Source organism: Macaca thibetana, chromosome 2 (assembly GCF_024542745.1).
Source record: "Macaca thibetana thibetana isolate TM-01 chromosome 2, ASM2454274v1, whole genome shotgun sequence".
Lineage (NCBI taxonomy): Eukaryota > Metazoa > Chordata > Mammalia > Primates > Cercopithecidae > Macaca > Macaca thibetana.
The window spans coordinates 165,274,303-165,287,215 of NC_065579.1; the positions used below are offsets into that span (position 1 = coordinate 165,274,303).

At 40.9% G+C, this 12,913-nt stretch overlaps 1 protein-coding gene across 4 annotated transcripts in view; it reads left to right on the forward strand.

Annotated features, from left to right (window-relative positions):
• The first annotated feature begins 271 nt into the window (after positions 1–271).
• MORC1 (MORC family CW-type zinc finger 1) overlaps positions 272–12,913 on the forward strand; it is a 155,599-nt gene continuing 142,957 nt past the window's right edge. For 3 of the 4 annotated variants that reach the window (XM_050778900.1, XM_050778901.1, XM_050778902.1), the window contains exons 1-3: positions 272–420; positions 3,973–4,026; positions 7,573–7,607. In XM_050778900.1, coding sequence (XP_050634857.1) covers positions 356–420; positions 3,973–4,026; positions 7,573–7,607 — 154 coding nt within the window. In that variant the 5' untranslated portion in view covers positions 272–355. Of the gene's footprint in view, positions 421–928; positions 1,027–3,972; positions 4,027–7,572; positions 7,608–12,913 lie in introns of all 4 variants that reach the window. The other variant, XM_050778903.1, reaches the window with a different exon arrangement.

The window sequence follows — 12,913 nt, forward strand, 5'->3', positions numbered from 1 at the left end:
AATCAAATTCTAATCCCAGTTTTGGGCTCCATTTTACCCCTGGGGAGTGACTGAGAGGAGCAGGGTGGGGAACAACCGTCTGAGAAGGTTACATAAATCTCAATTCCAGGAGAACCTAGCTCAGATGCATCATTCTCAAATTGTGGCTCCAAGACCAAGCAACAACCAACCTCGCAAGACAACTGGGTCGACGGTGCAGGGGGAGCTTCGCGGTCCCGCCGCAAGGGGGAGCACGTGTTTGCTGAGCCCGGCCTCTGCGCGTGGGCGTGGACGTGGGTGTGGGGGCGGGTGCGGGCGAACCGCTGCCGGTCAGGTGTCCTTGTCCCGTTGAGTTGCGCGGGTCGCGTTCGAGGGCATGGACGACAGGTACGCTGCGCTTCGGCGGGCCCAGCTGCATCTGGATTTCATCCACGCCAACTCGTGAGTGCCGAGGTGGGGTCGGGGTCGGGGAGGGTCTCTGCGCCATGAGGAAAGGTTTTGCCGGTTCCGTGAGGAAATACTCAACAAGTGAACTTGATTTATGGATTTATTTACTTATTTGAGCTGTATAGGCTTTTTTAAAACCATGAAAGCGTGATAAAGATATATTCTGGGCCAGGCTGAACCCTTTCGGTACTCTTCAATGAACACCAAGTGGTTGGAAGGCCCCCATTTATCATTTAACACAACTGTTTAATTGTTGGTCGGCAGAACCGTGATTCCACCAATCCTGCCTAACCTTAGTCTGCCTAACGCACTGACAATTTAAACAAAGTTGCCCTTCAAACACAGTAATTTGCATATATTGATTTCAAACTCTGTGGCCTCCTGAGTCTTTTCAAAAATGTGACCTCTCTAAGGATAGGAATCTCACCTTTTAGTTATTTGGTCATTTCTTCTTCGCTGCCGTGCCTGTCTGCCTTTTAGAGCTTCTCACGTGTCATTGCAGATACTCAGATTGCAGAGGAGAACGACAGAGGTGTTTCCTCTAATCTACCATTTCCCATACAGCAAATTACAGCAGTTAGTGCTGTTTAATTCACAGTGGTACGTCAGGGTTTTTCTTTTTCTTTCTTTCTTTCTTTTTTTTTTGTTTGGCATCTTTTGGTTATTTGGATTTACTAAATATATGGACTGATATCAGGGATGTACCAAATTTGAAACCACAAAAGTGGAGGTATAAAGAAAGCCAGGGAAGGCCAGCCTTGCTGTGTGGGACAAACTGTATAATTAACAGAGTTAAACAGGCAATATTCAGCAGATACTCAGTTTTTATGTCTCTACAGAGAATGATGTCAAGCTGGAAAAGGTAGAAAAAAAGTTAAAAGGTAGCTGAGGTGGAAGACAAATGAAGAAATAATAGTTTTGAGTGAATTTAAGAAAAATGCTCAGTGCGGTGCTGGAAGGACTGTGAATTTTATCTCAGAAAAATTCCTCAGCCTCAGTTTTATATGGATTTTGTGACTACTGCTTCACAACCTCCATTCTCCCAAACCACCCTGTGGTAGCCACTTCCCCAGTCCCATTTTCAACTAGTGGTGTAGTAACTTAACAAGTGACAGCGACATGGAGTAACAACAAAATTAGATACAAATCGAAGACTTCTCAGCTCCTCCAGGTAGATTGGTTGGTTGGATTTGGAGACAGGGTCTTGCTCTGTGGCCCAGGCTGGGATGCAGTGATATGATCATAATTCTCTGTAGCCTCGAACTCCAGGGTTCAAGTGATCCTCCAGCCTCAGCCTTCCGAGTAGCTGGGACTACAGGCATGCACCACTATGCCCGACTAATTCTTTTTTTTTAATTTTTAGTAGAGATAGGACCTGGCTATGTTGCCCAGGCTGGCCTTGAACTCCTGAGCTCAAGTGATCCTCCCACTTCAGCCTCCCAGAGTGCTGGGATTCCAGACATGAGCCACTGAGCTCAGCCTAGGTAGATTGTTGTTTGAGACTTCTTTCTGCAAAAGGAGTGATTTTTAAATTTCTCCCTTTACTTCTATGTCCAATCCATCAAGTGCATGCTTTCTCTAAATATGTTTCAAATCATCCATTTCTCTCTGTCTCCACTGCCATTGACTTTAGTCCAAGCCACCACCATCCCTTGTCCAGACTACTCCAGACAGCCTCTTAACTGGGTTCTTTGCTTTCCATTCTGGCTGCTCGATGGTCCTTATCCTGGAAAGCTGCCAGAGTGAACTTTTTAAAATGTGAACCAAATTATGCCCCTCTTCTTAAAACACTACAGTGGTTTCCAGTTGTATGTCAGCCAAGTACAAGTTCTTCTCTGTGGGCTAGGAAGCCCTGCATGACCCAGTCATGCTCTCATCTCAAGCTGTTCTCCCCATTTTACCATAAGCGGAGCTCACTGGTCTTCTTAGCTCTTCTTCTGCTTCGAGGGTGTTTGCATCTCTTGCTCTTGCTAGAAGGTTTCTACCCTACTCTGCAAGGGAGTGAATTCTCTCATCCTTCAGGACTCAGTTTAAATACCTTTTACCAAGAGGTGCTTTCCCTACCACCATGCCCCTCCTCACCAGTTACTCTTACCTATCACTACTATGAAGGTAGCACCCAGTCAAAATCTGTAATATCATCTTCATATGTTTGTTTACTTGTGTGTTTTCCATGTACCCCACCAGCTTGAGCTCCAAGACATCCAAGACCCTACCTGTAAGCATGGGCAATGGTAGGCAGTCAGCGACAATCTCTCGAATGAGTTAGTGCAGAAACTCATGTGATGTTTTGGTCAGAATTACTGCAGTTGCTTTTCTAAAGGATTGTTTGTGTATTGAATTTTTGTATATTGAATCATGTACTTTAAATTTCCTAGAAGGGCTTGTGATTTAAAGTCCTGATTTTGTAAAGCATATCATACTTCTCTTTTACACTATTTTACATTTTTATAATGGCTTTCTTTTGGGTGAAGGACATCTTTTTGTAACAATAACATTTTAGTACTTTTTTTTGTTAATTACAAAATTTAAAGCTTACTGGACTCAAGAGACTTTTAATCAGCCTCTGTGTTTGAAACTCCAAAATATGGGGATATATTCTGTGTGTGTCTGTGTGTGTGTGTGTGTGTGTGTGTGTGTTTTAAAAATACATTTTAAGCTAAAGTGTTGTCCTGTGTCCTGAGGTGTTTGGAGACTCCGAGACATTGCAGATGATGCTTTCTTTCGTATAGAAGAGCAGATGTGTTTTTGATAAATGAGGCTCTCTTGCTTCTGTTACCTGTTTACTAAATATAGAAAGAAAATTGCATACTGAATATTCCCTTAATGCTGTGATAAGGTTGCTGATTGAAATATCTGCATCAGGAAATTAGAAGCAAGCTTGGGAGCCTTAAGCTAGTGTGATTCCACCCTCAGATAACTATGCAACCTCCAAAATGTTGTAAATACTGAAGGCTGACTGGAGCATTATGTTACCGAGGACTTGGCATTGGAGGGTACAGGAGAGAGTGACCTGAGGCCATTTTTGAGGTTATTTAAGGAGCAGGCTTCAGCAGAAAGATTCCCCAGAAAAATACAGATTGGTGAGGCACGCAAGGGCTTCCTGCCAATTCCTTTGCCTGCAGATGGAGCCTTATGGCCTTTTAGTAGGCAAGGATTTTGATCAGTATTCTTCAGAAATATTTTGTCTTTAAGTAATACAATTTTAATGAAAAATCCTCGGGGGAAAAAACTCACTTGAAAACATGCTTATAAAGTAATATTAAAAGGTCAAAGTTTATTTCAGTGATAGACACTAACACCCTTAAGTTTTTATTTTATTAGAAGTGGACAGGATATTTTGGCAAAAGTGTTTTTAACCCCGGCTTCATAATGGAGGGTATCTAGTTCCAAATCTTGACCGTGCTGAGAGAGTTGTTTCTAGAGTAACTTCTTAATTCATTAGATGTCTGGAACTGGAGAACGTTTGTCTGCAAGTATCTTAAAGCTTTTACATTGATTACACACCTGGTTTAACTTTTTGTTTTCTCTTTGTTTCTTCATCAGCACCACTCACAGTTTCCTTTTTGGAGCACTGGCTGAATTGCTGGACAATGCAAGGTAAGGTTCAGCTGTGAACAACACTTATTGAGGGAATTTCATGACCAAACTGTTGTCTAGTTACATGGAAAGATAAAAAGATCATGTCATGTTTTCCCATCTGGAATGTTTTGTGACTTGATTTCCTACAAAATCAAGGTATTCTAGAGAAAAGCATCGTTGAGAGAAAGAATTATTCACCTTTATTTAATTTTTATTTATGATCAAACTTGAAGTCTGTTTTTATGTTAATAACCATTTAATAGTACATATTCATTTAGATATTTTTGAATTGTATGTCAGTGTATACTTGTCTTGAGAATTTACACATGGATTTGGGCATTTATTGAAGTCTGCATTGAAGCAAATTGTATGGTTAAGAAAATAGCTGACTTGTTGATCTCTTACTATGTATCAGACATACATAAACACTTTATATATGAGCATTATGTCATGCATCCTTACATCTACACTCTGAGATGGGAGTTAATATCCTAGTTCTACATATGTGGAAATTGATGCATAGAGAGGTTAGATAATTTATTCAAAGTCACATAATTCATATTTGGCAGAGCTGGCATTCAAATTTTGGCTGTCTGGCTGCAGAACCTCACTACCACATTTTACTGTCTCCAATAAAGGTATTAATGATTAAGGAACCCCTTAGACAATTTAAGTTCTACTCAGTAGTGTATTTGTGGGAGCTTGTGAGGGGATAATTTTTTTTAAGTTAAATTGAATAAAGCATTTGACATGTTTTATATTGGTATTCCCTATAACAGAAGATTTTTCCTACTTTTTCCTTAGAAAGCAAAATCCATCCAGGAGGTAATATGCAGTTGTTAGATCAAGGTTCTCAGTAGAAGCTTAAATTCCCTGCCATTGGTTGATAACAGTATTTTAGCTTTTTTGTATTTGTTCCCCGTTTTTTGCCTTAGATGGGAGATGCCCCGTCTGAGAGTGTGACCACAAAGTGTAGTCAATTAACCAGCCATCCAGAATTTCCTGCCCTGCACTAGGTGGAAAGTCGTCATCTCCTCCTTTTAGGAAACTCTGTCTGTTGAGCTAGTGGAATCATAAAAAGGGAGGGAAGCGGAGAAAAAGAATAAAGTCTGTTGTTCAGAGCCATGAGCTCAGCTTGGAAGGAGCTAATAAGGATGAAGCCAAGACAGATGAACACTTCTGATTAGTTTCCCTAAAGGAGCTTAGGGTTGCTACTGTTTCTTCTGCTCAAAGCTTGGAAGCAAGGCTCTTCCTATGTCATCGGTCCTGCCTCCTACTGAATGGCCCACTTTCAGCAACTTGACATCTGAAAGTCTGAAAGAACACATTTGTCGATTTTTCCAACTGTCTTTTCTCCTTTGAAGTTGTTTATTTCAGTCATTCAACAAAGGAGGACAAGTAAAATCAGAACGTAGAAGAAGTAGAACAATGGAAACGGTTTCTTAGTAGAGGGTGATTGGGAAAGAAAGATTGACTTCAGACATGTGATCCATCAACCGATTCTTAGAGCAGCATTTGTAAGCTGGCAGCCCCTTGACCAGGTCCAGCCTGTCTTACGTGTGTTTGGCTCATAGTGAAAGTTTGCACAGTGTTTATAAAGAAAAGGAAGGGAGAAAAAAGGAATTATTTATAAGGTTTAAGATATTGGAGATACCAAATAAAAACTTTGGGCCCTCCGCCTTCCTTGAAAGATTAGGAGAAGTAGCAATCTCAAGGCCACATTCCTCCACGGGATCAGGGGCTGGAGGTGAGTAGCAGGTGCTCTCGTGGGACCAGCCTGTGCCTTCAGCTTTGCCTCCAGTTTTCCCCTGTGGACAACCTCAACCCTTCAGTCCCTCTTTCTTCATGGACGTTTGAGTTTTCCACCACTGCTTAGATGCTAGTGTTTGACATCAGAAGAAGCTATTTAGCAGACTTAAGATACTCGGTTGGTCTTATGAAGGAGAGTCCCCATGTTACTCTAAGAAATTCTTTTATATCATTGTATTCATTATTTTAATGATTTCCTGTAGTTTTAAAAATTAGAACTGAAAGATATTAAAAGAATATTGTAGAGAGAGGAGAAGAATATGTGGTGATATAGGAAGGATTTGTTAGGGCCCGCTTCCTCATACAAGAGCTCTTCAGAGAGGAAGTGTCCTGGGCTAAAGAACAATGATTATTATAAAATGTCTTAATATATGATAAAGGTGAATTATTTTATGCCTTTATCTGTGGAAGTGCTGCATAAAAAACCTCTCTTTAAAAACTTCCATTTCAATACATTGGCATTTATTAAGCATTTATTGTGTACATGGTACTTTGTGTAATGCATGATTATATAATGGAGATATTGATACCTATGTGTTACGGAACTATGGTAAGGATTGGAAGAGAATTTTCAAAAATACATCATTCAGTGCTTACTTGATACATGGGAGGTGCTCAAGAAATGGCAGTGGTGACTCCAGAGTGTCTATATAGGGAGGACTGAGAAGCAGCAATTGGCTAGAGGAAGGAGCTATATGGGACTAACTTCTAGGCCTGTGGAGCACGAGCAGTGTACCTACTCAGATTTGTTTGGGGTAGTTTTGGGTTTAGAACTGATGGAACTTTTGAGAGACGCTCAGGTTTCCCCACCAGAGTTACGTAGTTGCTGTTGTTGCACTGAGCTTCCTTTTAGACTCCTCCCTGCCTTAACTTACCTTCTTACTCATCAGCTAAGTCTTCCTTGCCTATGCCTTCTTCCTTTCTGTCACATCCTCGGTATTGAAGCCGGAGTCTTCTGGCCCTTTCTCCTTTCCTATTAAAAGTTTTACTTTTAAAAATAATTGTAAAAAAATACAAAAAAAAATCTGTGAATTTTAGAAAATGGAGATTTTTTTTTTTTTTTTTAAATCTTCATCACCTAGAAGAGAGGTCAGCATCCTTTTCTGTAAAAGACCAGATGGTCAGTATTTTCACCTCTGTGGAATATGGGGTCTCCTTTGAAACTACTCAACTCGGCCATTGTAGTGCTGAGGCAACTTTAGATACTATGTAATGAATGGGCATGATTGTGTTCCAATAACACTTTATTTACAAGCAGTTGATGGGCCATTTTGGTCCATGGCTGTAGTTTTCCAATCTCTAACATAGAGAAAACTCCTATTAGCATTTTGGTTTCTTTCCTCCCATGTATGTTCTTTAAAACGTCTTCTTATAGTACACTATTGCCTAGTAATTTGATTTTTCTTTATTTTGGAACTCAAATATGAAAAACATTCCATGACTTCTGGATTATTTGCCAGCCAGCTTTTTTTGTTGTTTTTTTAAAAAAATTATATCCATTTTGTTAGTTTTTTTGTGTAATTTCCACTAAATTCCATCTCTTCTTTCACATTTCTGAACTGCAGTCTTTTTCATATTCTCAAATTATGACTAATCGTAGGTCTTATGATATAATAGCACAGTGAAACATGTTAGAAATTGATTTTGAAGCAGTTTAAGTGGATTTTTGTATTGCTTGATATCTGACAGTAGGTTATACCTTATGTAAGCAATCCATTTTATCTTGAAGCAATAATATGTTTATATTGTTTCCAGAGATGCAGGGGCTGAAAGGCTTGATGTCTTTTCAGGTGAGCAGATTTGCTTTTTTCTTTTATATTCTTCTGATGGAAAGCCTGTAGTTATTTGCTTGTATTTCATTTCATGAGATAAAACCACATTCTATAGCATTTTAATGTAATCTAAGTGCTTTGTGGGTACAGTGACCCTGTGGGGAGCCAGGGTGAGGAAAGTATACTCTGAGAGTCAAATTGTGTGCTGCAGGACCCATTTGCAAAATTAGGTCTTCCAGAGTTTTGTGAATGTATCAGAGTGATTTGGAACACTCAATTCGCCTGCCATGAGAAACAGTTTTATTTTTAAAAAGCATACTAAGTTAGTGGTTATTCATAATTAAGCATACATCATTCCCAACTGATTAGTTTTAAAGTGTGTACGTGAATGTGCGGTATGAGGGCTAGAAAATCTGTTTTCTTTGCTGACTTTATTCGTAGTCATCCAGTATTTTTGCACTCATTAGTTATCTCGTTAGACTATGATGCTAATGAAGTTAGATTCTGTGATCCAGCTCTGTAGTTAACACTACCTAGAGAAATGCCCAGGTAGTCGCGCTGCATCCCTATCACTTTTCTGTCAGCTGTTCTGCAATATTGGCTACTGGTCACGGGTGAGAGGATATGCTCCATGATCTAAATCCATATCTCTGTTTAAAAAGCACCTCAGTTAACTGAGTGTTCTGAGCCAGAGGAGTGCTTATGCTTCATGAGGAAGATAGACGTGGACCTCTTGAGATAACTGAGGAAACAATAAATGACGCTCTTCATTTCCTTCTCCTCTCCAGGTCCTGAAAAACTTGAGAAATAAAAAAAGAGTCAGCCTTTATTGCTGATAAATGTTAGGCTGGAGTATGTAGCTTAATGTGAGAGAGCAAATGGACTTGCAGATCAGACCCCGGAATCACGCAGACTCACCCGCCCAGTGGAGTTGGGCTTCCTCTGAAACTTGTCTGCCCTGGGACAAGGGGTCAGGACTCATGCTGTCTGCAGGCAGCTTTCTCCCAGGAGGAAAATGCAGGGTGCGAACTGAGCCTCCCAGTTTATTCTTCCCTAAGTGACCAGTAGGTGAGTGAGCTCACCTCCACAGGGAAAAAGTGAGTGAAGGCACAGAATAGGGCCTTTCTAGTGAGAAAAAGTCATCTTCCCTTCCATATCCAATTATATAGAGTAAACTAGGATGAACACTCTTGCCTAGGAGAGACTCAAAGTATGGTGGGAACACAGAGAAAGAAGAAATTATGCCTCCTATTAAGGGGCTAGAGCTTGAAATATGAATGTGATTTTTGTCAGATACTCCAGGAAGAAAAGAATATTCCTGTCTAAATAATAATTATGAGAAAACAAATGGATGTAGGCTAGTTCACAGATTCATTAATTTATTCAGTAATAATTTATTGTCTACTATTGTAGGTGCTGGGGATAGTGCACTGGGCAAAATGTTGAGGTCTGTGTTCCCCTGGAACATGTATCCTAATGGGGAGAGAGAGATACAGCACAGAAATGAACAAATACATAGTGTACCAGGCAACGATAAGTGCTAAAAGGGAAAAACATAAAGCAGGATAAGAAAACAGAGAGCCATGGAAGGGGTATACAGTTTTTCATGGGGTGGTCTAAGAAGGTTTCTTTAAATAGCTAACGTACCAGCAAAGACCGGAATGATGTGAGGGAGGGAGCCACACAGATACCTGGTGAAGAAGCCCTCAGGGAACAATGCTGAGGCTCGCTTGACTCACACTGAGTGTCAGAACCAAATGAATGAGCGTCTTCAATACCATACTAAGGTTTTTTCTGCAGTCAGTGGACCACTGAAGAACTTTGAGCAGTGTCAGTTTTCTAAGTAGACATGTGCTCTTTTCTTTTTTCAAAGAAGGATACTCATTCCAGAAATACCTTACAAGAGAGTCTGGAGAAGTATGAAAGCAAGGATAGCAGGGAGATATGGCTATGGGAATTACCTAGGCAAGATTTCATGAGAATTATAATAGGGCAATAGTACTAGCAATGGAGGACGAGGAACAGATGTAAGCTGCATTTCCTTCAGAGCACACACACAATTGATGCAGGGATGAGAAGACTTATCCATAGTCACAAAACACAACAAATGTAATCAGAATCCATGCATTATATTTTTTGGAGTTTGTGACTGGAGACCTAAGTACTCAGCATCATCATAAACAAACAAAATAAGATCTTGACCAAGTTGAGATTAAAGTGGCAGTTCTTCTTCTTCTTCTTTTTTTTTTTTTTTGAAATGGTGTCTCACTCTGTTGCCCAGGGAGTGCAGTGGCACCATCTCGGCTCATTGCAACCTCCGCTTCCCAGGTTCAAGCAATTCTCCTGCCTCAGCCTTTCGAGTAGCTGGGATTACAGGCCCACACCCGGCCAGTTTGTGTATTTTTAGTAGAGATGGGGTTTCATCATGTTGGCCAGGCTGGTCTCAAACTCTTGACCTCAAGTGATTCCCTCTGCCTCAGCCTCCCAGAGTGCTGGGTTTACAGGCGTGAGCCACCACGCCTGGCTTGGCTGGCACTTACTTCTTTTTTGTGTTTATGTATATTTGGCAAAAAACTGAACTTATAGTTCAGTTTGGCTTAAAATTACCTATTCATGTTTTTATTGATTTACCTATTCATTTTTTATTGAGGCAAGCCATCATATGGCTATCAATCTAGCAAACTGATTTTCTTAAAAAAAAATGGATAAAAAAGGCAGGGACAATGCTTATGCATCAATACATAGAATTATTCTGGGGATACAAAGTTAATCTAAGATTGGACTAGTTTTCAAATTATTTACTGTGGTCTTGAATTCTTGTCAATCTTAAATTTCTGTCAAGTAATTAATTTGAAGGCTATAAAATTCAAATGAAATATGTTTCACTATGGTGTTTTATACGTTTGTGTGTATTAGTTCCAGTAAACATGGATATACATTCAGTACTTTTTTTTAGTGCTTACTAAATGCTGGGCACTGGGCTAGGTGCTGGGTTTACTCTCTTAAGGAACTGGCATTTTAGTGTGGAGCCCATGAAAAATGCAGTATGTAGCTGTACTTTGGTGGGTAGAGGGCCCATAGCTTTCCTCATATCTCCGAGGGTACTGTGTTCCAAAAAAGTGTAGGAACCATTGGTCCAAAAGACAAACAGATATATGAACAGGTATTTTAATATACTACAAAGGTGGGAAAACAGAGATAAAGGCGACATTAATTATGGGCACTAATGACATGGAAGGATTAGGAAAGGCTTCCTAAAAGAAGTCTGATACGAACTAACTGAAAGAGAAAATAGGCATTCACCTGGTGAGTGAAGCATGGAAAGGGTGGAAGGGCATTATGTGCAGCAACTGGAATATGGAGACAATGTAGAAAAAAATGTTTGAGATGTTAAAGATTTGTTCAAGGGGAGTATTTGTGCAGGAGTGGAAGGTGGCAGTATGGGCAGGTGAGGGGAAGACAAGAAATGAGCTTGGAGAGTTATCCAGAGGGCCAGGTCATGGAGGACAAACAGGATTTATTACGTGGTTGGATTTTATCCTGAGAGCAGTGGGAAGCCATGGAGAGGTTTTAAGCAGGAGAGCAGTGAAATACACAACTGATGGAAGACTGGCTGCACCCTATGACTGCAGGGAGAGCAAGAAGTTAGGGAGCTGTTGTGATCCAGAAAAGAGATGGTGGTTTCCTGAACCAGACAGTATACTGGGGATAGAGAAAGTGGTCAAATGGGAATCATTAAGGCAGTGAAATCGAGAGGACCAGATAGTTGCCCATGTGTGGGAAGAGGAGATGGAGAACATGATGATGATCCTGAGGTTTTGATTTGGACAACTGAAGCTTAGGGGCAGGGCGATGCCATTTACTGAACAGGAGACAAGAAGGAGGAGAAAGTCTAACATGGGAGGAGGTGTCTGTTTTGTTTTGGACATACGTAATTAACAGGTGATAAAATATACCTGAAATTCATAGTTTTAAGGAATTGAAATAAACAAGGCCAGGTTTCAGAGTGGATAATGGGGAGTATTAAATTTTGAGGCTGTACTTGCTTGTCTCCAATTCCTAATATGGATTTACAAAAAAGGGAAGTACTGTAGTATATGTCTGCTAGGAATCTTTGGTCTTTCCCAGCCATTTACTGAAGGAATACCCTTCTTTCTGCAAGCTCCTTTCAGGAGAAATATTTACAAAGAAGTGCAAATCAGCTGTGGCAGCTGTGCAGAGCTGCCTGAGGCTAAACCTGGTTTCCAGTCAGGTGGTTCCCAATCCTGGATGAACATTAGAATAATCGAGGGAGATTTTACAAGAAAATACCAATTTCTGAACCCTATCCAAGACCAATTACATTAGAATATCTCTAGTTGATTTCAATGTGCAACCAAGATTGAGAGCTACTGCCTTATGCAGAGAACTCAGCAGAGTTGGATTCCCCTCATTGAACAGTGAGGAAATATCAGCCTCAGAGGGAGGACTGAACAGAACAAATACCTTAAAGGGGGAGAGGAGGAATGTCCTGACACGGAAGTTGAGGTAAGCAGACCAGAGGACTAGGTAGAGAGAAGGAACTGGGAAAATGAAATGGTAGGCCAGATCCTAAACGTTTACAGACAAAGAAGTAAATTAGAGAGAGAAGGGGGAATTAGAAGTGGGCATATCACCATGAAATTATAAACCCAGAAAGATTAAGTACGTTTTATAAGTATGTATTCATGGGCTATCTTGAAACTTATTCACTTTTTAAAATATTAATTCTAGGTGGCCTTTTTTTTTTTTGGAGACAGGGTCTCTCCCTGTTGCCCAGGCTGGAGTGCAGTGGCGTGATCAAAGCTCACTGCAAACTTGAAGTATAGGCTCAAGTGATCCTCCTGTTCCCGCCTCCCGAGTAGCCAAGACTACAGGCATGTGCCACCATGCCTGGCTATTTTTTTTGAGATGGAGTCTCGCCCTGTCACTCAGGCTGGAGTACAGTGGTGCAATCTTGGCTCACTGCAACCTCTGCCCCCCGGGTTCAAGTGATTCTCCTGCCTCAGCCTCCAGAGTAGCTGGGACTACAGGCACGTGCCACCATCCCCAGCTAATTTTTATATTTTTAGTAGAGGCGGGGTTTCACCATGTTGGCCAGGATGGTCTCAATCTCTTGACCTTGTGATCCGCCCACCTCGGCCTCCCAAAATGCTGGGATTACAGGCATGAGCCACTGTGCCCAGCCTATTTTTTTTTTATTTTTAATTTTTAGTGGCCGTGAGGTCTCACTATGTTGGCCAGGCTGGTCTTGAACTCCTGGGCTCAAGCCATCCTCCGTCCTTGGCCTCCCAAAGTGCTGGGAT